This window comes from Pelobates fuscus, chromosome 5, assembly GCF_036172605.1.
Source record: "Pelobates fuscus isolate aPelFus1 chromosome 5, aPelFus1.pri, whole genome shotgun sequence".
NCBI lineage: Eukaryota > Metazoa > Chordata > Amphibia > Anura > Pelobatidae > Pelobates > Pelobates fuscus.
The window spans coordinates 237621248-237646196 of NC_086321.1; the positions used below are offsets into that span (position 1 = coordinate 237621248).

A 24949-nucleotide genomic window follows, 5' to 3' on the forward strand; every position below is an offset into this window, starting at 1 on the left:
GCCAGTACTGCTGTTGAACATCCAGGTGCTCTTGTGCAAACTGTAAACGTGCAGCAATGTTTTGTTTGGACAGCAGTGGCTTCCTCTGTGGTTTCCTCCCATGAAATCCATTCTTGTTTAGTGTTTTACGTATTGTAGATTCGCTAACAGGGATGTTAGCATTTTCCAGTGAATTTTGTAAGTCTTTAGCTGACACTCCCAGGATTCTTCTTCACCTCATTGAGCAGTCTGCGCTGTGCTCTTGCAGTCATCTTTACAGGACGGCCACTCCTAGGGAGAGTAGCAGCAGTGCTGAACTTTCTCCATTTATAGACACTTTGTCTTATCGTGGACTGATGAACAGCAAGGCTTTTGGAGATAATTTTATAACCCTTTCCAGCTTTATGCAAGTCAACAATTCTTAATCGTAGGTCTTCTGAGAGCTTTGCACATCAGGCAATGCTTCTTGTGAAAAAGCAAACCCAGAACTGGTGTGTTTTTTTATAGGGCAGGGCAGCTGTAACCAACACCTCCAATCTCATCTCATTGATTGGACTCCAGTTGGCTGACATCTCACTCCAATTAGCTCTTGGAGACGTCATTAGTCTAGGGGTTCACATACTTTTTCCACCTGCACTGTGTATGTTTACATGGTGTGTTCAATAAAAAACATGGCAACATTTCATTCGTGTGTTATTAGTTTAAGCAGACTGTGATTGTCTATTGTTGTGACTTAATGATCAGATCACATTTTATGACCAATTTGTGCAGAAATCCATATCATTCCAAAGGGTTCACATACTTTTTCTTGCAACTGTATATATATTAACATTATAATAGTCAAGGCACAATGCATATCACACTCTTCTATAAAGTAATACAACAACTAAACAATGGACATGTCAATAATGCTATATATAACAAATAATCCATAATCACTATAGAATATTCAATTAATAGAAAATACGTGTACAACACATATACACAATATTTATGATAATTGAGAGTCTGATTTGTTATTTAAATTGCTTTTAAAGCATCATAAGTATGCAGTCCTCAAATGCAATTAACTTATTGGTTACAAGCCTATTACTGATAATAATCTACACTGGACATTAAGTCTTGAAGAGTAACCATTTACCGGTTTATGGCATTCCCACCATAATTAGCTTTGGAAATTGATTATATTCAAAGTTGTGCATGTTATGTCAGATTTTAAAAAGGCTACAGGGATGGGCAATTTAAAAGAACAAAAAAACAAAAAAAAAAAACCTGCATTTCACTAGCATTTTTAGTAAATATTCATAATATGAACTCCTTACAGGTAAAGGCTTTGCCACCCCGATGGTAACTTTTCCTGCTGTCACTCCTTTCAAGGCTTGAACTGCCTCCTCCAGACTAGCATGCTCCAGATTAATATCATTGACAAACATGAGACGGTCTCCAGGAAGAAGCCTGCCATCTTGCTCAGCAACACCTCCAGGAACTAGAGACCGGATTACTATCACAGTGCTTGCCGGGTCAATGGGATCCTAAAGGAACACAAGAACGCTATTATCACTCATAAGTTTTGCATTGCTATTAAGATAGAGATTGTGCAGGATCTGTATGCTTTTCTCTATGATTCTGTTAATAAGCAATGCAAAGCTATGTGTGAAAAGAAAAAAAAAAATTATACATTTATAAAAAGAAGTCCCCACAATGAGTCATAGAGATTGTTTGGGTGTAACACGGAGATGCATTTAATAAGACTTTACATTTAAACATTATAAGATTAAACAATTGTTGTTTTCATATGTGACATTATTGTAAATCTATATTAGCACACAGAGAAACTATTAAGTGTATTCTATTTCAGACATTTCTATTAATAGTGATGGCTAGTGATGTCCCGAACAGTTCGCCAGGAACCGTTCGCCGGCAAACATAGCGTGTTCGCGGTCGCGAACACGCGCGATGTTCGGTCCGCCCCTGTACCTCACAGTCAGCAGACACATTCCAGCCAATCAGCAGCAGACCCTCCCTCCCAGACCCTCCCACCTCCATGACGAATAGGGGGCGGACCGAACATCGCGGGTGTTCGTGACCACGAACACGCTATGTTCGCCAGCGAACGGTTCCCGGCGAACTGTTCGGGACATCACTAGTGATGGCTATCACTTTAAACATTACTTATTTTTCTCACATATGTAGATTCAAATTATTTTTGTGACACATTCATGGAGTTAAATCTCCAGTTGTTAAATAGATATTAACTCAATAATAATAATTGGATTGATCTCAGGACAAAGAAAGGCCAAGTAGCAGCATCAGGAATCCTGAGATTTAACTGGTTCCATAGGTGCTACATTAACCTACATGTTTATTTCTATTGTGTGTTAATTTGGCTGATTAGATCTTGTGAGCTGAAACGTGATAGTTAAAACATAATTTTAGCTTTTTGATGGTAGATGTTTTGACAAATTACTAAATGTGACAGCATAGTGCTTACCTGGTAATCTAAAATACTGAAACCAAGCCCAAGAGATCCCTTTTCTAGTTCTATGTACTGTACATCAGTTTCCCACATTGCCAGAGGAGATCCTTGCAAATCCTCCGTACAAGGGCTATCATCTCCCATGGACATGTTAAAGTCATCAGTCTCCGAGGAACCAACTGTTCCAAAGTCAATATGACCCTAAAATAAAACAAAAACTGTCAAAATACTAATATTATACATATCTCATCACACAGCATTAATAAAAACTCTTAATATTTTCTATAGGATCATTTAACATTTGCTCTGACATAATACTAATCATTTTTTACCATTTTGATTTCCACAATGTACTGTTAAATCACATGTATAGATCACAAATACTTCTACATACCACCCAGGGCCATAAATGGAGTTTTGATATTTTGTTAAAATTAATAACTCCAATCTGGCTCTATAAGAGGAGTTATGTTACACATTTCAGAGTCTGGAAAATGCTATTTTCAGTATATTCTATTTATTTCTAGTTGAAGACAGAGATGAATGTGTTACCTGTAAATCATTATCAAGGCTGTGAGATAAAGGCAATATTGGATCTTGACTATTCCAGAGAGCCGTAGATGTAGCACCAGACAGGTCCTGATCCTGAAATATAAAGTATAAATTATAAAAGATAACTAAACACACCAGGATACCAAACATACACATGTCACAGTTATGGGAACAACATATGGCAAAAATATGGATGACATATTAATAAAGTTGTCATTATATTGTTAATTGCACAGCTGCTTGTAAAATTTAACTTTGGATTTGTCACTATTAGCTCATTGACTAAGAAAATGTAACCTTCGAATGGCATAAATTATAGCATCAAATGAAAGGATGACAAAGGCATTACCTTTTCGATCAGGTCAATATCATTTTCAGATATACATTGGTCTTCTCCTTCAAAAGGACTTTCGAGAGGTTGAACTGGACGACAGCAGACCATGGTTACACTGATGGGCAATTCCTTCAGGATATTTACTACATCTTTGTGGGTTTGACCAAGTAGAGATAGGTCATTTACCTATCAAAGAAAACAACATAGACAAAACAAAATTACAAAAATAACTTATTGTAATGACATAATAGCGCTGGATTATGGACTTCATGGGCTTGGAGTTGAAAATGACTGTGGGCCTAATACTGAAATTTTAGTTTGCGTTTCTGGTATCTTAGAAACATAGAAACATAGAAACATAGAAACATAGAAACATAGAAACATAGAAACATAGAAACATAGAATGTGACGGCAGATAAGAACCATTCGGCCCATCTAGTCTGCCCAGTTTTCTAAATACTTTCATTAGTCCCTGGCCTTATCTTATAGTTAGGATAGCCTTATGCCTATCCCACGCATGCTTAAACTCCTTTACTGTGTTAACCTCTACCACTTCAGCTGGAAGGCTATTCCATGCATCCACTACCCTCTCAGTAAAGTAATACTTCCTGGTATTATTTTTAAACCTTTGTCCCTCTAATTTAAGACTATGTCCTCTTGTTGTGGTAGTTTTTCTTCTTTTAAATATAGTCTCCTCCTTTACTGTGTTGATTCCCTTTATGTATTTAAATGTTTCTATCATATCCCCCCTGTCTCGTCTTTCCTCCAAGCTATACATGTTAAGATCCTTCAACCTTTCCTGGTAAGTTTTATCCTGCAATCCATGAACCAGTTTAGTAGCCCTTCTTTGAACTCTCTCTAAGGTATCAATATCCTTCTGAAGATAGGGTCTCCAGTACTGTGTACAGTACTCCAAGTGAGGTCTCACCAGTGTTCTGTACAATGGCATGAGCACTTCCCTCTTTCTACTGCTAATACCTCTCCCTATACAACCAAGCATTCTGCTAGCATTTCCTGCTGCTCTATTACATTGTCTGCCTACCTTTAAGTCATCAGAAATAATCACCCCTAAATCCCTTTCCTCAGATGTTGAGGTTAGGACTCTATCAAATATTTTGTACTCTACCCTTGGGTTTTTACGTCCAAGATGCATTATCTTGCACTTATCCACATTAAATGTCAGTTGCCACAACTCTGACCATTTTTCTAGTTTACCTAAATCATTTTCCATTTGGCTTATCCCTCCTGGAACATCAACCCTGTTACATATCTTAGTATCATCCGCAAAAAGACACACCTTACCATCAAGACCTTCTGCAATATCACTAATAAAAATATTAAAGAGAATGGGTCCAAGTACAGATCCCTGAGGTACCCCACTGGTGACAAGCCCAAGCTTCGAATATACTCCATTGACTACAACCCTCTGTTGCCTGTCACTCAGCCACTGCCTTACCCATTCAACAATATTCGAATCCAAACTCAAAGATTGTAGTTTATTGATAAGCCTTCTATGTGCAACAGTGTCAAAAGCCTTACTGAAATCTAAGTAAGCAATGTCTACTGCACCACCCTGATCTATAATTTTAGTTACCCAATCAAAAAAATCAATAAGATTAGTTTGGCATGATCTCCCTGAAGTAAACCCATGTTGTCTCTGGTCTTGAAATCCATGTGTTTGAAATCTTGTGCTTAGAAGAGCATGTGCCTGGCCTCTGCTGTAGCTATACTGTGTTGTCATATATAAAACCTTTCCAATATGCATTTTTAAGTGGCAATGTGAAGCACAAGGACTAAGACCTCACAAACAAGCTGAGGCACAGAGGAATCCACTGGCAGAGCAAGAAGTACAAGGAGTTTCTGCAAAGCAATAGGAATGGGTCACAAGGAACCCTTCATATAGGTTAGGGCTTAGTCCTATACTACTAGCTAGGCTTCAAAAGTTACTCCTCACTGCAAGCCTAGAGCTTCCATGACACACTCACAAGGGGGTAAATTTCTACTCACGAGGGCTGAATTTTCACTTGCCAGTGGAACATTCTGAGCCCTGATATAGGTCATGGGTTGCAGAGGGCATATGAGAAATGGGCCTAGGGCAGAGAGAGACTCATCCTTTGTGCAAAGGGTCTAGTAGATATGTGGGCAGAAACTGATAAGTATTTACATGTCAAGTAATGGGTCTTATGAACACTGTCTCTCATCATTAACACCATATGTTTGTAGCATTTCAGAGCAAGAGCAAAAAAATTAAAAAACACTTTGGGCAGCTTGAACCTATTGTACTGTATTGGCCTGCAGCTTCAGCTCCAACAGCACCTATTGTAATATTTCTCTGCATATTCTCAATCAATATTGTATACATAAAAGGTAAAATCTTACTTCTAGCAGTTCGTCGCCACTGTATAGCATCCCACTTCGACCCACTGGACCTTCTGGTAATATGGACCTTAGGAAATGGTGACTACCTGAAGCTTCCAGACTGATGCCTAATCCACTACTTTCACTGAACTTGCTCACTTGTGCCACCTGAGTAAGACAAGAATTGCAACAATGTATTAAGCATTATCTCAATCACAGTGACATTTTAAATGTGGTCTATATATTATTCATTAGATTTTGCATTGCAGGTCAAAGAGAGGAGGAAAATAAATATATTTGTGTTTTGATGGTAAACATGTATATTTCATTTTCTAAATTAGAATACCTCACCCCAAAATCTTGTCTTTTATAGCAGACCTACAAAATATGGATAAAACAGACAATCCAAACAATCACTGACAAAGGTTTGATGTCTCATAAATATCCATCTTAAAGTTGGCATGCTAGTGGAGGTTTGAATTGTATCTTATGTCAAATTTTGTAACGACTCCTTTTAAGACTTTTCCCACACTTTAGTAAAATAGTTTGGTTGATTATTGCAGAATAAGAATACAGCTGAATATCTTGATTTAAAAACCCTGATAGTTCCACACAGGCTTTTGTTATGAAATAATGCAATGGAGTTGTTTTAATTTTGGTACTTAAGTTATTCTCTCTCTTTTCGCGTTTTTGTGTTGGAATTGTTTCGGACGATGAATGGAGGGAAATTGAGTAAGAAAGGAGATGGGGGCAGGAAGGGAAACATATGGGGTAAGGTGAATGAAATAAGCCTAGAAAAGGGAACGATGACAGAAGACGAACCGTATGATAGACTGAGATCATGGTTAGATTTGTGTGTAGTATTTATGTGCATGTATATATGCATGTGTGCATCTGAGAGCAGTGTCAGTTTGAGTGGGTGGGTACATTCAACAGGTGGGTGTCCACCAATTTACGTGGGTGAGATGTATTGCAATGATCATAAATAATTTTGTAATCTTAATGCAAAGATTCCTCACAGTTACATTTGTTTTCTTAAAGGGACACTATAGGCCCTAAGACAACTTCATTTCATTGAAGTAGTCTGGGTGCAGTGTATCTGTCCTCCTAACTCTGCAGCTGAAAAAAACTGCAGTTTTAGAGAAACAACAATGTTTATATTGCAGTATTAAGACTGCATCTAGCAGCTGTCTACAGACAGGCACTAGAGGCATTCCTGCAGTTTCACAGAGTTTAACTTTTCCTGAGGTTGTCCAGCATCTTTTTAAATCGTCATGGCAAAACATTGCTTTCAATGCCTATGGAATAACCTAAGGAAGGTCAAATGCATGCACATTAGGTACCCCCATTGCTGTGACGTGAGAGGAGGCAGCCAGTGAACCAGCGCAGAAGAACCTCTGTGCTGGAACCAGGTAAGTAAAGAAAAAAAGGGTGGGTTGTTAAATCTTAATTCGCTAGGGGCAGAGGAAATATAGCTTTGCATTCCTAACACTATAGTGTTCCTTTAAGATCCTACTTGCCGGGTCTGAATTAGGCTTCCTTTACACTGCTGGAACAGTGGAACACTGGGAAATGTGCTGGAGTATTCTCTTCCATATTGCTCTTACTAGCAGTTTGGAGCCAGCTGTCAATGCATTCAATTAATATGTATCAGGGATGATCTTTTAAGTAACATTTTGAAGTATTTAATCTGACAAAACGAAACAGAAAACAAACATACCACAATCTCATAGTCACCACCCATAATTCTTTGCCACTTGTTCTTTTTGGCTTCACCATTCTCCATGTCGACGTCACACTCATCTTCTAAGACACAAGGTTATGTTAATATAAAATGGAGGCTAGAAACATACAAAACATTTTCTAAATAAAACATGAAAATCAAGATACAGAAAAACATGTAGACATGGAAAGGACAAATAAAATACCCACGAGGATACAAAATACTGACTATGAGAAAATGGTTTATGATTAAATTATTATGGGATTCTGCCTGTGAGTCAGATTTTTACTTGTAAGTTTGAAGTCCATAAAGAGCACAAACTATTCTTCCTCAAAAACATCATATTGAACTTAAAAAGCTTTTGTGTTCACATGCCCCATAACAAGTAGTAGAAAGAAATGTTGTTTCTTCCTATACAATGATTAAACCCATCCCTCCTATGTAAATATCATATGGAGCTAATGTAGCTGTTTGCCATTGCACTTAATTACTGCTTAAAGCACCTTTGATACTATCTACAGCTATTTTTCTTGTGCATATTTTGTATTCAAAGCATCACTTGGTGTGACAAACACAAATCATTGTTACCCATATTGTCACTTTTTTTCTGCATAACAAAGAAATAACAGCATATGCAGGTTTTTGATAGAGCTCCAAACTGAGAGGTGTGTCAGTAGATCGTTTCTTCTTTAAATAAACTAATACTGTCACATAACAGAGTAGAGCGGGAAGCAGGATCTAAAGGACAGCTGGCCCACAGCACCGCTAACAGATTGATACCGCACGTCTTTCCCACACACAGTGCATGCAGTGTACGTTGAACCAGAGTACCTGTTTGTGAGCTCTTTCCGACTGTTGCAGTTTGCATTACGTTCATACAAATTGTTGAGTTTAATGGCTCGATATTCAGGGAGATTTCTGAGAGAGAAACACAAACAAACAAGAGTGCTTCCTTATATAATAAACTAGTTTTTGATCCATACAGATACAAAACATAATCATAACAAACACACTGTTTCATGAGGAAATGTATTGCACAGAGCTTGAATTAAACAGAGTTTCAAATTTAAGGCTCAAGGAGCTGAAATGGATAAACAGCTGGCTTGTAAAGTTTTTCTGGTTCAGCTATTGTGGGCTTAAATATGAAATTCACACATATACAGTGAGGAAAAAAAAGTATTCAATCCCCTGCTGATTTTGAACATGTGCCCACCGACAAAAAAAACGATCAGTCTATAATTTAAAAAACAGATGTCAAAAAAGTTATACATTGATTTGCATGTCAATGAGTGTAATAAGTATTTGATCCCCTATCAATCAGCAAGATTTCTGGCTCCCAGGAGTCTTTTATACAGGTAACGAGCAGAGATTAGGAGCACTCTCTTAAAGGGAGTGCTCCTAATCTCAGCTCATTACCTGTATAAAAGACACCTGTCCACAGAAGCAATCAATCAGATTCCAAACTCTCCACCATGGCCAAGACCAAAGAGCTGTCCAAGGATATCAGGGACAGGATTGTAGACCAACACAAGGCTGGAATGGGCTACAAGACCATCACCAAGCAGATTGGTGAGAAGGTGACAGTTTGTGCAATTAATCACAAATGGAAGAAACACAAAATTACTATCATTCTCCCTCGGTCTGGTGCTCCATGCAAGATCTCCCCTCATGGAGTTTCAATGATCATAAGAACAGTGGGGAATTAGCCCAGAACTACACAAGAGGATCTTCTTAATGATCTCAAGCTGGGATCATAGTCACCAAGAAAACAATTGGTAACACTAGCCGTGAGGTCTGAAATCCTGCTGGGCCTCAAGGTCCCCCTGCTCAAGAAAGCACATGTACAGGCTTGTCTGAAGTTTTCCAATGAACATCTGAATGATTCAGAAGAGATCTGGATGAAAGTGTTGTGGTCAGATGAGACCAAAATCGAGCTCTTTGGCATCAACTCACCGTGTTTGGAGGAGGAATGCTGCCTATGACCCCAGGAACACCACCCCCACTGTCAAACATGGAGGTGGAAACATTATGGTTGAAGGGGTTTTTTCTGCTAAGAGGACAGGACAACTGCACCACATCAAAGGGACAATGGACGGGGCCATGTACCGTCAAATCTTGGTTGAGAACCTCCTTCCCTCAGCCAGGGCATTAAAAATTGGTTGTGGATGGGTATTCCAGCATAACAATGACCCAAAACACACAGCCAAGGCAACAAAGAAGTGGCTCAAGAAGAAGCACATTAAGGCCCTGGAGTGGCCTAGTCAGTCTCCAGACCTTAATCCCATAGAAAATCTGTGGAGGGAGTTGAAGATTTGAGTTGCCAAACGTCAGCTTTGAAACCTTAATGACTTGGAGAGGATCTGCAAAGAGGAGTGGGACAAAATCCCTCCTGAGATGTGTGCAAACCTGGTGGCCAATTACAAGAAATGTCTGGCCTATGTGATTGCCAACAAGGGTTTTGCCACCAAGTACTAAGATGAAGGGGTCAAATACTTATTTCACTCATTGACATGCAAATCAATTTATAACTTTTTTGACACGAGTTTTTCTAGATCTGTTAAAATACACCTACCATTAAAATGATAGTCAGTGGGCAAACATTCAAAATCAGCAGGTGATCATCTACGTTTTTCCCTTACTGTATATATTATATACACACATATATATATATATGTATATATATATATATATATGTAAAGGTTGAGCCTGGAGTTGTGGGAGGGGCTAGTGCTGACATAAATACTCCCCATCAGCACTAGACTCCTCCTAGGCATCGCTCCGTTTCGAGTGACTTCACTTCCGGGTAACCGGTCAGTAAGCCGGTCGCTACACGGAGGAAATTAGACAGGCATTCCAACATTTAGCATTGTGATATTCTATGTTGTAATAAGGCAATTGTTGATTGAATAAATTATTTTAGCATACATCTTTTTGCCCACTTTATTTACAGGTCTAGCGATACGTCGGTTTCGGCACACCTCAACCGAATATTGTATACCTCTACAGGTATGATAAGGTATCAATACAAATACGGCTTTATTGTCCTGAGCACAAATAAATATATATATATATATATATATATATATATATATATATATATATATATATATATATATATAAACACAAACAGAGGTCAAAAGTGGATTTACTGGAGCTATCAATTTAAGGAAAATGTATTAACAGATAATTCCTAAAAGTTACACTTCGGAATCCAGACCACTTCATCTCATTGAACAGGTCTTGGTGCAGTGTCCCAGTTTGTTTAACCCTACAAAGTAAAGCTTTGCAGTTTATGAGAAACTGCAGTGATTACATTGTAGGATTAACTCCTCTTCTAGTCGCTGTCTTCCAGACAGCCATTAGATATGCGTCCGGGTCTGTAGCAGAGTTTTACTCTGTGCCGAAGGCGGTTGGGCGGGTTCCTAGAAAACTAGAGACATGGACAAAAAAAAGCATTAGGAATACAGGTTTGTAGTCCCAACGCTACAGTGTTTCTTTAAACAATGCACAATGATAACAGCATACAGTCTAAACCTGCATAGCAAGGTCAGAACTTACATATACATTTGCAAAGGAAACTCCTATAATAAAAAATAAAAAATTGTCTGAAAAATTGATAAATTCTGACATGATAAATATATTTTATTAGCTTTTGTAACAACCTACTGTAGCAGTTACACCTGTTATGATCTATCCGAATATAGAAAGGAGCTGTAAGAATATCAAAGCTGCACAATACTACCCTGGAGACGAACTGAGCATATTTAGTAACTAACATTCAATAGAGATGTGCATGCAATTTATTGATTAACTAAGCAATAAAAAACAAACAAACCAATCATTAGTGCATAGTTTAATAAGAGGATATATAGCATCAATCTCATTAAAATGATGAGTAATCGCCTGTGCAGATAGAAAACAAACGTTTTTCAGATGCAAAGATCTTTTGCATTTTTTTTAATGCAAATGAAAAGAAAACAAAAAATGATTTTCAAAAAGTATCTCACTGACATTTTGTTTTATTTGATATTATTTTTTTTTAATCCAGACTTAAATGTCAATGATCATCTATTTGAACTGTGCAAATTACCTTTGCCATCTTCTGCACTTTGCAATGCATTCTCAGTTGGTTTGGCAGTCTCCTCGTTTGACTGAATGCCAAATTCCTGCCTGCGTACTCTCCGGATTAAAGTTAGCTGGACAGATTGCCCAGTGTGACGAAGAACCTCCACTGCTTGCTGATTTGTATAACCTTGAAGATTTGTACCATCAACCTATGGATATATATATTAAAAGTACATTCTATTTTGCAGTATGATGACCACATGACTTTTAATGACTTTGTAGCACAAACAAACTAAAAAGATATGGCAATACAGCCAACCCAAGTAGGATTTTTACATAGTTCTGCATTAAAGAACTTGTAAAGGGAGTGTGTAATAACTCAATCTTTAGAATGAACACTCCTCTTACATAACAACTCAAGATGACAGAAGGAAAATGACAGCTGGCTTTCTCAGCCTTTCAATGGGCACCAAGTGAAATAATTGGTACATGCCATTTTTCTCAATTGGCACTCACTGATAGGCTCGCAACCTAGCAGCGGCCCCTTAGCAATACCTACTTTGCACTGAACAGCAGAGAGGAACAGAAAATGCAAGGCAGGCGTGCCAGGTATGGAGCCACAACTTGGAGGTGAAAACATTGCCAGATGATTTTATCTCGGAAGGTACAAAGAAGCACAGACATTTCTTCACTTAAAAAAAAAAAAAACAAGCTTGGTGGCATCCTACAGTTCAGTACAAACTATTTTTGATTAGTTTAAAACCGAATGAGGGTTCCAGAGCTCCCTTTGCTCCACCCAGCAGGAGGTATAATTAAAATGGAGTGTAAATGCATGAGCCATACCAGCACTGGGTACAGAAGAACACAAGGTGTCCCGCACTCCTTGATGTGTATGAAGATCCCTTTATTGGCACCCCTTAACTGAGAAAGGATCTTAAATACACAACAAGGAATGCTGGGCATCAGTATTCATCTGTATGTAAAAACAAATCTGCAGGTAACAAAGCCATAGCCCTATGCAGCCTTAGAAGGCTATATACTTGTATATTAAATGGGGTGCTTTCCCTAATACTACGATTTATTATAATTATTATTATTATGTTATTTATATAGCACCATCAAATTCTGCAGCGCTTTACAATGGGTGGACGAACAGACATGTGGTTGTAACCAGACAAGTTGGACACACAGGAACAGAGGGGTTGAGGGCCCTGCTCAATGAGCTAACATGCTGGAGGGAGTGAGGTAAAATGACACAAAAAGGTAAGGATAGTATTAGACTAGTGACAGTTGCATAAGAGGAATCAGTCAGGAACTATTAACAGTTTAATTGATACGCTTTTATGAAGAAGTGGGTTTTTAACGATTTTTTAAAGGAGTGGAGACTGGGTGAGCTTTGAGATACCAGCACTGGGTGTCATTGATGGACTGAAAGTAGTCACCTGATGCATAAGACAGAGCAGCAGAGAAGGACCTTCATTCAGTTATAAACCATTTGAAGGTGCCTCTCGGAGCTCTCTGACAAAATAGTGGCTATGGTCTTTGGAGTGTTCCTTTAAAATAAAATAACAGACATCCGGAGTCATTCATCTAGCACAAGATTTTGGATAATATATGTTTTATATTAAAATACACATGAAAGAGTCCCTTAAAAGTTAATACTAATATTTAATAAAGAATATTTCAGGTTATGGACTACATTATGAATATTTCTAAACTCTAGGTGCCCTTTAGCCTGTCTCGTTTATTTATTTATTTATTTTAAATATGACTGTTAAGTCTACTTCTTCTGCTCTTAGTTAACAACCAAATTAAACAGGAATACAAGTGACAAACAAGCTAAAAACTGTGATAAAGCTGCAGATTCCAAGTTAACTTGTAAAATATAAAGTAGCCAGGGACTAGATTCTAAATTTAGCAACAAAAATTGGGATTGTTTCACATTTGTAACAACAGCAATAAGTAACATGTCATGAAGTAAAGTGCATAATTACACACTATAGAAGTTTAAAACTAGGTTAAAAGATTCGGGGGGTGGAGGGGTGTAGGAATCATTTAGCAAAACCATTTACTATGCAGACAAAAACTGTTATAATCTAAAAAATATTATAACTTCAACAGGCAAAAGAAGAACAGTAGCAGTGAATGAGAAAGCCATACTGCACTCCAAAATAAAAGAAGAAAATTTCCATTTGTCTACTCACAGCTATGATCTGGTCTCCAACATGGATCCTCCCATCATGCTCTACCGCACTGCCTTTGGTAATGCTTTTCACAAAAATTCCAGATGGTTCTGACAATAACACAAACATCTAATGTTACAACTATTAAAGTGAACCTATGCTTTCCTTTTTCGAATTACAAATTGCCAGATACAAACATCAAATGTATTTTAAAAATTCATTACAATTAAAAGTTAGGTTCAAAGTAATACAGTTTATTAGCTTTTAATTAGCTCTAAAAGCCAGTGGCTTGCAGGGTTTTTCTCATATCCCCAGCAAGCATGGATACAATAGTGGTGCAACTCATGACAAAAGAAAGGCTTCTAGGAGTGGGAAAGAAAAGATGGCAGCACTGGTAGGGAGGGGCCTGTTAGAGTAAGTAAGAAGAAGAGGAAAAATACAATAAAATATATGTTATATTATATATTTATTTTTTGGTCCAAAGCATTTTCATTTTTAGTGGATGTGTTACAGATCACATTGCACTCACTGAAAAACTCCACTTCAATACAGATCTTGTTACTGAGAAATATTAGCATTAACCGAATACCAACCGTTACATCTTCTTTTAAGAAAAAAATAATTTCAATGATCTGCAAATGTCTAACTGCAGAAAATCTAAAATTCCATATTGCTCCTGCAGATTAGACCTACCACCAGGGCCGGCGCGTCCATAAGGCGGCACAGGCGGCTGCCTTGGGGTGCACCGGCTCTGGGGGCGCAAAATTCCAGTGACCGGCAGGAGGGAAGTGCTCCCTCCTGCCAGGTCACCTCCTGGATCCCCGGTGCGGCGTGCGGCTGAACTGGATTCCGAGGCGGCGGGGGAGCTCTGATCTCTCTTATCTGCTCCCTTGCGCGCCTTTTGCTGATGCCGCGGGAGCCGGAATATAATGTCATATTCCGGCTCCCGCGGCATCAGAAAACAGCCTGCGAGGGAGCAGATCAGAGAGATCAGAGCTCCCTCGCTGCCTCGAAATCCTGTTCAGCCGCACGTCTCCCAGCAGCCCCACTGGAACACCAATGAGAGACCCACTCCAGCTCTCCAGGTAGGGAGGCTGGGTGGGAAATTTAAATTAAATTTAGATTATTAATTAGTGTGTGTATGTGTGTGTGCATGTATGTGTGTCTGTCAGTGTGTGTGTGTGTGTGTGAGTGAGTGTGTGTCAGTGTGTGTGAGTGTGTGAGTGTGTCTGTCAGTGTGTGTGAGTGTGTCTGTCAGTGTGTGTGAGTGTGTCTGTCAGTGTGTGTGAGTGTGTCTGTCAGTGTGTGTGAGTGTGTGTCAGTGTGTGTGAGTGTGTCTGTCAGTGTGTGTGAGTGTGTCTGTCAGTGTGTGTGAGTGTGTCTGTCAGTGTGTGTGAGTCAGTGTGTCTGTCAGTGTGTGTGAGTCAGTGTGTCTGTCAGTGTGTGTGTGTGAGTCAGTGTGTGTGAGTGAGTGTATCTGTCAGTGTGTGTGAGTGAGTGTGTCTGTCAGTGTGTGTGAGTGTCTGTCAGTGTGTGTGAGTGAGTGTCTGTCAGTGTGTGTGAGTGTCTGTCAGTGTGTGTGAGTGTCTGTCAGTGTGTGTGAGTGAGTGTCTGTCAGTGTGTGTGAGTGTCTGTCAGTGTGTGTGAGTGAGTGTCTGTCAGTGTGTGTGAGTGTGTCTGTCAGTGTGTGTGTGTGTGTGTGTGTGTGTGTGCATGCAAGTATGTGTGTCTGTGAGTTTGTGTGTGTGTCTGTCAGTGTGTGTGAGTGAGTGTGTCTGTCAGTGTGTGTGAGTGAGTGTGTCTGTCAGTGTGTGTGAGTGAGTGTGTCAGTGTGTGTGAATGAGTGTGTCTGTCAGTGTGTGTGAATGAGTGTGTCTGTCAGTGTGTGTGAATGAGTGTGTCTGTCAGTGTGTGTGAGTGAGTGTGTCAGTGTGTGTGAGTGAGTGTGTCAGTGTGTGTGAGTGAGTGTGTCAGTGTGTGTGAGTGTGTCTGTCAGTGTTTGTGTGTGTGTGTGTGCATGCAAGTATGTGTGTCTGTGAGTTTGTGTGTGTGTCTGTCAGTGTGTGTGAGTGAGTGTGTCTGTCAGTGTGTGTGAGTGAGTGTGTCTGTCAGTGTGTGTGAGTGAGTGTGTCTGTCAGTGTGTGTGAGTGAGTGTGTCTGTCAGTGTGTGTGAGTGAGTGTGTCTGTCAGTGTGTGTGAGTGAGTGTGTCTGTCAGTGTGTGTGCGTGTGTCTGTCAGTGTGAGTTTGTCTGTCAGTGTGTGTGAGTGTGTCTGTCAGTGTGCGTGAGTGAGTGTGTCTGTCAGTGTGTGTGAGTGAGTGTGTCTGTCAGTGTGTGTGAGTGAGTGTGTCAGTGTGTGTGAATGAGTGTGTCTGTCAGTGTGTGAATGAGTGTGTCTGTCAGTGTGTGTGAGTGAGTGTGTCAGTGTGTGTGAGTGAGTGTGTCAGTGTGTGTGAGTGAGTGTGTCTGTCAGTGTGTGTGAGTGAGTGTGCCTGTCAGTGTGTGTGAGTGTGTCTGTCAGTGTGTGTGTGTGTGTGTGTGTGTGTGCGCATGTGAGTATGTGTGTCTGAGTTTGTGTGTGAGTATGTGTCTGTGAGTTTGTGTGTGTGTGTGTCTCTATCAGTGTGTGTGTGTGAGTGTGAGTGAGTGTGTATGTCAGTGTGTGTGAGTGAGTGTGTATGTCAGTGTGTGTGAGTATGTCTGTGAGTTTGTGTGTGAGTATGTGTGTCTGTGAGTTTGTGTGTGTGTGTGGGCATGTGAGTGTGTGTGTGTCTGTCAGTGTGTTTGTCAATGAGTCTGTCAGTATTTGTGTGTCTGTCAGTGTGCGTGTAAGTGTCTGTCAATGAATGAGTGTGTCAGATAAGTGAGTTTGGCTGTCAGAGACGTCTGTGTGTTTGTCATTGAGTGTGTGTTACTGTCAGTGTTTATACACCCCTGACTGTAGCGTTGCCAAGCGGAGTGTACCGTGGTACAGGAAGTTCTGTTTCCTGTACCTGGCAGGACTGACAGGAAAAGCTCACTGTACCGGGATTCGCTCCACTCAGCCACACTACAAGAAAGGTAGGAGGCACACCAGGAAGGGGAGGGGATCACTATGGGGGTGGGTGGCGCACCAAGGGACAGGGAGAGGAAGGGAGAGATACCCTGAGGTACAGGGAAAGGAGGGAGGGGGGAGAGGAACTCTAAGCAACAGGGAACAGAGGGGGAGGGGAGAGGAACACTAAGGGACAGGGAAAGGAGGGGAGAGGAACAGTAAGGGTCAGAGAAGGGAGGGCACCATTAAGGGATGGGGAGAGGGTCTGAATGTGAAAGAAACACACAGCGGGGCTTGAGAAGGAAAGAGACACACACAAAGGAGCAGGGAAGAGTAAAAGACACAAAGGGGCTGGGAGAAAAGGAGTCACACAAAGGGTCTGGGAGGAGTAAGACACACAAAATGTGGGAGGATGTAAGAGTCATACAAAGAGGAGAGATAGGAGACACACAAAGGCAAAAATAGGAGATAAAAATACACTAAAGGGAGTCAGATATTTAAAGACGGGATAAGAAACACAAAAGGGAGGTGAAGATGTTTTTTTGGGGGGTGGAAAAATGCATCTTCGCCTATGTACCCAAAATTCTTTGCACTGGCCCTGCCTACCACCAATTGTAAAATATATTTATACAGCTAGAATTCTGGTGGTCACCAATGGTACATAAAGTGGGAATGTACCTGAGCTTTTATCACCAACGTATCCAGCAATAGTTATTCCCAAACCCTGAGCATTTTTCGCTAGCTTCACATCAAAAGTATCATCATCTGGGTATTTAATTACGCCTTCATTCACCTTGTAAATAAAAAGAAAGAAGGTTAACACATTTCAAAGCAATGCATGTGCCTAGTCAACACGAATACATATTTCCCATGGATGCTAAAGTGTTTATTCTTAAAACCTAAGTTAAAGGAACACATCAAACATCATAACCATGTGTTGTAGTGGTTATGGCGTCAGGAGTGTCCTAGCACTACATAAGTAGTCCGTTAAAGAAACACTTCTAAGACCACAGCCACCTTTAAGATTAATGGCCTTCACATGATTAAGGTGCACTTTAATCACTCTTGAACTTGAAGCAAGCATCAAACTGACCTGAATTTCTGGGAGAGTTGGTAGTGATGGAGGCATCTGAACTGTAGCAGAAACTCCTGCAGAGAGATTGTCTACCGAGCCTCTTGCAATCACCAGCTTCACTCTATTCCCACACTGTCTCAAAACCTGTGCTACTTGTTCACTACTCATCCCAGCAAGGTCTGTTGCACCAATTTTTAAGATGTGATCTCCACTGCGCAGTCTGCCATGCTGAAGAAGTAAACACGGTTGTCAGTGTACATCTACATTATACTTTAATTTCTATGTATAAAAAGTAGTGGGAAAAAAAGGATTGTTCTAAAAATAGAGCGATTACAATATACCAATAATAATAATAATAATAATAATAATAATAATAATAATAGGTTCCCAATAATAGGTATTATTAGACTTGCTTGAAACAAGTTTGTTTTACTATTAAAAAACGGTTTCTAAACACCCAGTATTTAATTCTATGTACACATTTCAGCTCAAATCCATTAAATGTCAAATTGTATATTGTTATATTTTATATAACAGTATCACTTCAAGGGACATTCAAGATCCTTTGACAACTTTGATTCATATTAAAGCTCATAAAACGCGCTTACACAAGTATATGTGAAAGCTGCCCATATCCTAAAAACACACAAAACAACAAGAAAAAACAAACAAAAAACAAATGCACTAGATGATTGAGATGAGAGCTTACAAGATTTTTATGGGAATATTATTAATTGTTCATTACCAATACTGGTCTCCTTACATAGAAACATAGAAACATAGAATGTGACGGCAGATAAGAACCATTCGGCCCATCTAGTCTGCCCAGTTTTCTAAATACTTTCATTAGTCCCTGGCCTTATCTTATAGTTAGGATAGCCTTATGCCTATCCCACGCATGCTTAAACTCCTTTACTGTGTTAACCTCTACCACTGCAGCTGGAAGGCTATTCCATGCATCCACTACCCTCTCAGTAAAGTAATACTTCCTGGTATTATTTTTAAACCTTTGTCCCTCTAATTTAAGACTATGTCCTCTTGTTGTGGTAGTTTTTCTTCTTTTAAATATAGTCTCCTCCTTTACTGTATTGATTCCCTTTATGTATTTAAATGTTTCTATCATATCCCCCCTGTCTCGTCTTTCCTCCAAGCTATACATGTTAAGATCCTTCAACCTTTCCTGGTAAGTTTTATCCTGCAATCCATGAACCAGTTTAGTAGCCCTTCTTTGAACTCTCTCTAAGGTATCAATATCCTTCTGAAGATAGGGTCTCCAGTACTGTGTACAGTACTCCAAGTGAGGTCTCACCAGTGTTCTGTACAATGGCATGAGCACTTCCCTCTTTCTACTGCTAATACCTCTCCCTATACAACCAAGCATTCTGCTAGCATTTCCTGCTGCTCAATTACATTGTCTGCCTACCTTTAAGTCATCAGAAATAATCACCCCTAAATCCCTTTCCTCAGATGTTGAGGTTAGGACTCTATCAAATATTTTGTACTCTACCCTTGGGTTTTTACGTCCAAGATGCATTATCTTGCACTTATCCACATTAAATGTCAGTTGCCACAACTCTGACCATTTTTCTAGTTTACCTAAATAATTTTCCATTTGGCTTATCCCTCCTGGAACATCAACCCTGTTACATATCTTAGTATCATCTGCAAAAAGACACACCTTACCATCAAGACCTTCTGCAATATCACTAATAAAAATATTAAAGAGAATGGGTCCAAGTACAGATCCCTGAGGTACCCCACTGGTGACAAGCCCAAGCTTCGAATATACTCCATTAATTCCTTAATTCAGGAATACATAGTCGAGACCAAGTTCTCCCAACAGACCAATCCTGAGCTTAGTTTTTACTTGCCAGTATCAGACGTAATTTTTATTTTTAGACATTTATATGAACACACACATATACACAATCTTTAAATATGCATTAACCTGGTCTGCTACACCTCCAGGTAAAATAGTCTTGACAATAACTCCAGTTGTTTTTCCTCCAACAATTCCAAAACCAAGACCTGACCCATCATTCACCAGTTCTATGGTTTCCACATGCTGCCAGTGTATCTGGTAAAAACAAAACATTAAATGATTTGTAATTATGAAATTAACATAAATCTTTATTTCCGTATTCCTCTAACCTTTCGGGGTACATTTATCAACTGCTTTTTTTGTAATTACTGATTTATTTTACTAAAAAAGTAGAAGCAGCAATAGTTTGCATTCTTTTTAAAAATGAAGCAACATGTTTTTTTTTTTTTTATATAATTAAAATAGGCAATAATGGAGCAGTGTACGCATTCAGACAACTTGTATATTAATAATATTGTGAATGGGTTCTAAGCACTATTCCTTAGTGAAGTTGGAAAACAAGACACACGACGAGTTGTTCTATTTCTTCTGGTGAACATTTCTCGTTTCCTCACCACATGAAACACTATACAGGCATTTATTGGAGTGGTATGGAGCAAACAATTACACCTACACATTCTCAAGATATTCTGCTCCCCTTGCATCTTATTTCCATGTGTAACCATGTGCAAAGGCAGTTCTCATGTAATAAGTCACAGCATACTCTGAATTTACATTGGAAAAGTAATGCTTAGATCAACTTGTGCATTTGACTGCTCTCACTGTAGAAAAACTGCTATCACACCATGTGATGCTTGGTTGTGTCACAATAATGTATGAGCTTATAAGGTTGGCTCCTCTCTCACATGTCAGATATAAAATACAGTACCCTAACTGGCAAAGTTAGAGATTTACCCAGAGATGCAATCTTTTGAAGCTGAAAAGTTGGGATGACCTGCTACGTGACTCTATACTAAAACAAAAAGATGTTTAGATATAAAAACCAAAAATTAATGATGTATAGAGTCACTGGTAATAAAAGGTTATAGGAACTGAGTACTTACCGGGCTCGAAAGGGCAGACAATGTGCTGGCATCGGATGCCGAGCGTGATACTCCAGGACTAACAAGCTGAGGCAGGGGTCCTCTAGCAACCGCAAGCTGTACATGATCTTTTGCTCTCTGCAAAATGGCAATAGCCTGATGATGTGTTATGGTCTGATCAAGTGGCTGTCCATTAATGGATAAGATCTGATCTGCTTCCTTTAACCTTCCATCCCTAAAATCACCAAAAAGAGAAATACATTTTAGTTTTTTAGTGCATGCAATACTAAAATGAGAAGGCATTATACAGCATCTTCTAAAACAGTTTTATTTGGGCATAAGGGAAAGCTAGTAAGGTGTGAAATTAGCAATTTTCTTGCTAGCTATTTACTTGAATCTTGCAACAACATAGCTGATTAGAGAAAACCAAATAATCAAGACCAAGTGTTTTTAAACTTCATTTATAGCTGAAAAGGTTTGTCCTATTAGTATTATTAGTAGTAGTATTTCAATTTTCAGGCATTTCAGATTAAAGGAAAACTATAGGGTCAGGAACACAAACATGTATTCCTGACCCTATAGTGTTAAACTCTCGAGTATAAAACTTTATTAAATAAGGTATGAAATTGTAATACAGAGAGCATAACAAATTTATATTTTTTTTCATTACATACAGTGACAGTATATTAAGGATACAGCTAGATCTCCCAAAAAACAAGGGTGGGTCAGTATCTATGTGACCGTTGTTTGCAACACTTTATGCCCAAAAGATGCTTCAGCTAAGGATACGATGTCAAAAGAGGACCATGTTACTGCTTTACTGACGTCTTCTGAATAGGCATTCATCCTTTCTGCCAAGGAAAAAGCCATTGCTCTTGTAGAATCGGCTTTAACCTTGAATGACAAGTTCATCCATTTTGTCTCATTTGCAAGCTGAAAAGTCTTAGTGATTCAACATCCTAGTTTTACATGCCTCTTTCAGTTACAGTTTCCACTGAAGTCAATGAGTAGATATCAGATGTTCTCCACTTCATATATATTTATAGTGCTTATTTCAAGTCCAGACAGTGAAGGTTTGCTTCTTTAGAAGATGATGGACTTTGACATAATGTATGTAGAATAAAAGTCTGGTAATAGTCTCCTTCTATAGTACCCTAGGTCAAATGGAAGGTTTAGGGTGTATAACGACCTTATCTTGATGAAAAATCATGAATTCTGGAGACACAGATAATGCTTGTATCTCTGCAATTCTTTTTTTTCTGAAATAGCGGCGATTGAGGAGGATGAATTTGCCAGCTGGCTTTAAAATGTCTTCTTATGAAAGCCTCAAAGGCAAATTCTCAACGCAAAAAATGGCTCTGGGCCAATAGCTGTACTTTCAAGGTGGAAACGCTAAAAACTTATCAAAACCAGACTGCAGGAACTACAAAATAACTTAAACAGAAGAATTTAAGGCATTTACTCAAGGAAAAGGCTTCCCTTGGCACCCAAAATGTATCAACATCATGAAAAAGGAACATTTATCTCCAAACAATTTAAGTAGCTATTCAAGCTCCAGGACTCTGAGATGTGGAAAAACTTCAAAAAGTTGATGTCCTCATCGTGTAATTGTCCAAAAAGCCTGCCATTCCATTCCTTGTTTAATACCAAATCATGGTTATATCTCCTTCAGACGGCAAAAGTTTCCAAAACTCCATGCCTTCTCTTGATACCAAGAAGGCTTTTCACCATCTACTATGCTTGTCCTATATGTTAGCCACTGAATGCAGGAAAACCATGATAATGTTGGATAAATTCATATTATCTCCTCTCTCAAAACATATTTTAGTGTAATAGGCAAGGTCATTATTTTTATTTAACTACGGATATATATTCTGAAATTCTAAAGAACCATCTCACATTCTTCTTCTTCTTCTTTTATCTTTCTGCCTCTCTTTTCTCAATTGTTTTCTTTGTATTTCTACTTGGTTTGTCCAAAATGTTTAGTGCTTTCTCTCTTTATTTTTTCCATGCTTATTTTATTCCATATGTATCATGTGCATGTTTCTGATCTGAAGCTATAGTTCCTTTTTCCCTTATATTGAATCTACTAATACAAATATATACAATAAAAAGTAGAAAGTAGGGGGCGTGGCCAGTCATCCAACAAGATGGACACTTGAACCTGAAACTCTGCAGAATTATAGCGGCGAACACTGCATCACAGCGTGATACCCAGAGGTAAACCCACTAAAACATAGGGTAAGTGAGCACCACATCAACATGACCCACAAATCCGGTAAAGAAACAAAACGTAAGCCCTCAGTGCTGCAAATCTCGGCACTCACCTCGCCACGTGCCTCTAGCAAAGATGGCGCGCTGCGCCAACTTCACCAGCGTCCAGATCCAAGAGCAGCAATATAACCTCCATCTCTATAGCAGAGGCAACACCAATTACAGAAGCCTCTATAAAACGCATGCTAAAGGAATTGCAAACCTCTTTACAGGCGGAATTCACCAAAATGGCCAAAGAAGTCAAAGAAGACATTAAAACCATAGGTGAACACAATGCCCACCTAAAAAAAAAACCCCACAAAAAACTGAAGAAATCATAACAGCACACAATTCTCTAGCGGATGCTTATACAGAAATGGATGCAAAGATTACAGCTCTGACAAATAAGATCACAGACCAGGAAGACAGGGATAGATGGAGCAATATCCACATTAGAGGCATTGAGGAAGAAATAGGTCTAAAAGATCTAGCCACATATGCCATAGACCTCTTCCAAACGCTCTTACAAGACATGCCAGCACAAGACTTACAGATAGACCACATTCACCATTTACCCAAGCCAAAGCACTTACCCGCAGCTATACCAAGAGATACCATAGTGAAATTACACTATTTCACTACAAAAGAACGCATCATGTAAGCATCCAGAGTCCACACCAATTTCGGTGCCAAGTTTGCTAAGCAGCAAATATTCACAGACCTAACTTCAGAAACACTGCAAAAAATGAAAAGAATAATGCACTCATCACTAAAACCCTCAGAGATGCACAGATTGCCCACAAATGGGGCTTCCCAGCACACCTCATCATCAGACGAAATGGCGCTGACAAGCACATACAGACACCGCAAGATGGATATTCCCTACTTAAAGAATGGAGACTGAACATCACCACGCCGGACAGCAATCAAAAACCAGACCCAAGATCACCGGCACGGATCTCCAACGACTGGAACACCGTCCAGACAACTAAGTGAAGCACGACACACTAAAACTTTCACCTCAAGTTTTCCATTGGGCACGTAGCCCCACAAATGTTTTGGACCCCTTTTATCCAGGAGTCGTATTTAAGACTCTCCATGTTAGCAGGCCAACCTGCACTAGTTAACTCCAAATCCGTATATGCACTTACTATGGTTTCTTAAGTCCACACTGAGACCCAAAGGGCGCACAACACCAAAAACACACACACACACACACACACCACCACGCTCTATGAAATGAATACAAAAAATATTAAAAATAAAAAAGCAGTCTGATGCATACTATAGTATGGATTTTCCCCAGCAATATTAGATCAACAAAACCCAAACTAAAGGGACCCTGCCCTTATCCACACCTTTCAACCCGACATGATAAGTTTATGGTTAGGCGTGTGGCCCCGCAATGCAATTGAGAGCAATAGTCTATGGTCTGCACGATGCATCATCACCACCACACCTGGCACCCTACGCTTGCAGTGTGGATCATAGCCCCAACATCACGCCTTCCACTCCCTACACAAGATGCCTACAGGAAAACAAACTTGGAAAGCATTCTCAATGCTTTCCTAAGGACGCTGGCGTCATCTCACTGTGAAAATCACAGTGAGAAGCGCGGAAGCACCTCTAGCGGCTGTCAATGAGACAGCCACTAGAGGCTGGATTAACCCTATTGTAAACATAGCAGTTTCACTGAAACTGCTATGTTTACAGCAGGCAGGGTTAACCCTAGATGGACCTGGCACCCAGACCACTTCATTGAGCTGAAGTGGTCTGGGTGCCTATAGTGGTCCTTTAAGCAACAAAACTTGGAGCACAAGCAACAGAACATGCAGGCGAGTATCTCGCTGTACTTATGATAACATACACACCCTAGCAACGCCACTATAGATGCAGTCACCACCCAGCCGTATGATCACCGTCTCAACAGTTCTGTTTTCACACGGAAATTTGTAAATAGTTATTACTTGTTATGTCTCACCTTTTCTCGTCTACCCTCTACATCTCTCTATAC

The 24949-nt window shown here is 39.5% G+C and overlaps 1 protein-coding gene across 10 annotated transcripts in view; it reads right to left on the reverse strand.

Annotated features, from left to right (window-relative positions):
* MPDZ (multiple PDZ domain crumbs cell polarity complex component) overlaps positions 1 to 24949 on the reverse strand; it is a 157406-nt gene that overhangs the window by 89898 nt on the left and 42559 nt on the right. For 9 of the 10 annotated variants that reach the window (XM_063455143.1, XM_063455147.1, XM_063455139.1 and 6 more), the window contains exons 6-18: positions 20704 to 20917; positions 19727 to 19855; positions 17797 to 18006; positions 17382 to 17496; positions 13692 to 13780; positions 11513 to 11696; positions 8254 to 8340; positions 7420 to 7505; positions 5721 to 5867; positions 3357 to 3527; positions 3008 to 3100; positions 2471 to 2656; positions 1302 to 1511 (exon numbers count right to left, since the gene is read on the reverse strand). In XM_063455143.1, the coding sequence (XP_063311213.1) occupies positions 1302 to 1511; positions 2471 to 2656; positions 3008 to 3100; positions 3357 to 3527; positions 5721 to 5867; positions 7420 to 7505; positions 8254 to 8340; positions 11513 to 11696; positions 13692 to 13780; positions 17382 to 17496; positions 17797 to 18006; positions 19727 to 19855; positions 20704 to 20917 (1921 nt within the window). The remainder of the gene's footprint in view (positions 1 to 1301; positions 1512 to 2470; positions 2657 to 3007; positions 3101 to 3356; positions 3528 to 5720; positions 5868 to 7419; positions 7506 to 8253; positions 8341 to 11512; positions 11697 to 13691; positions 13781 to 17381; positions 17497 to 17796; positions 18007 to 19726; positions 19856 to 20703; positions 20918 to 24949) is intronic. The other variant, XM_063455138.1, reaches the window with a different exon arrangement.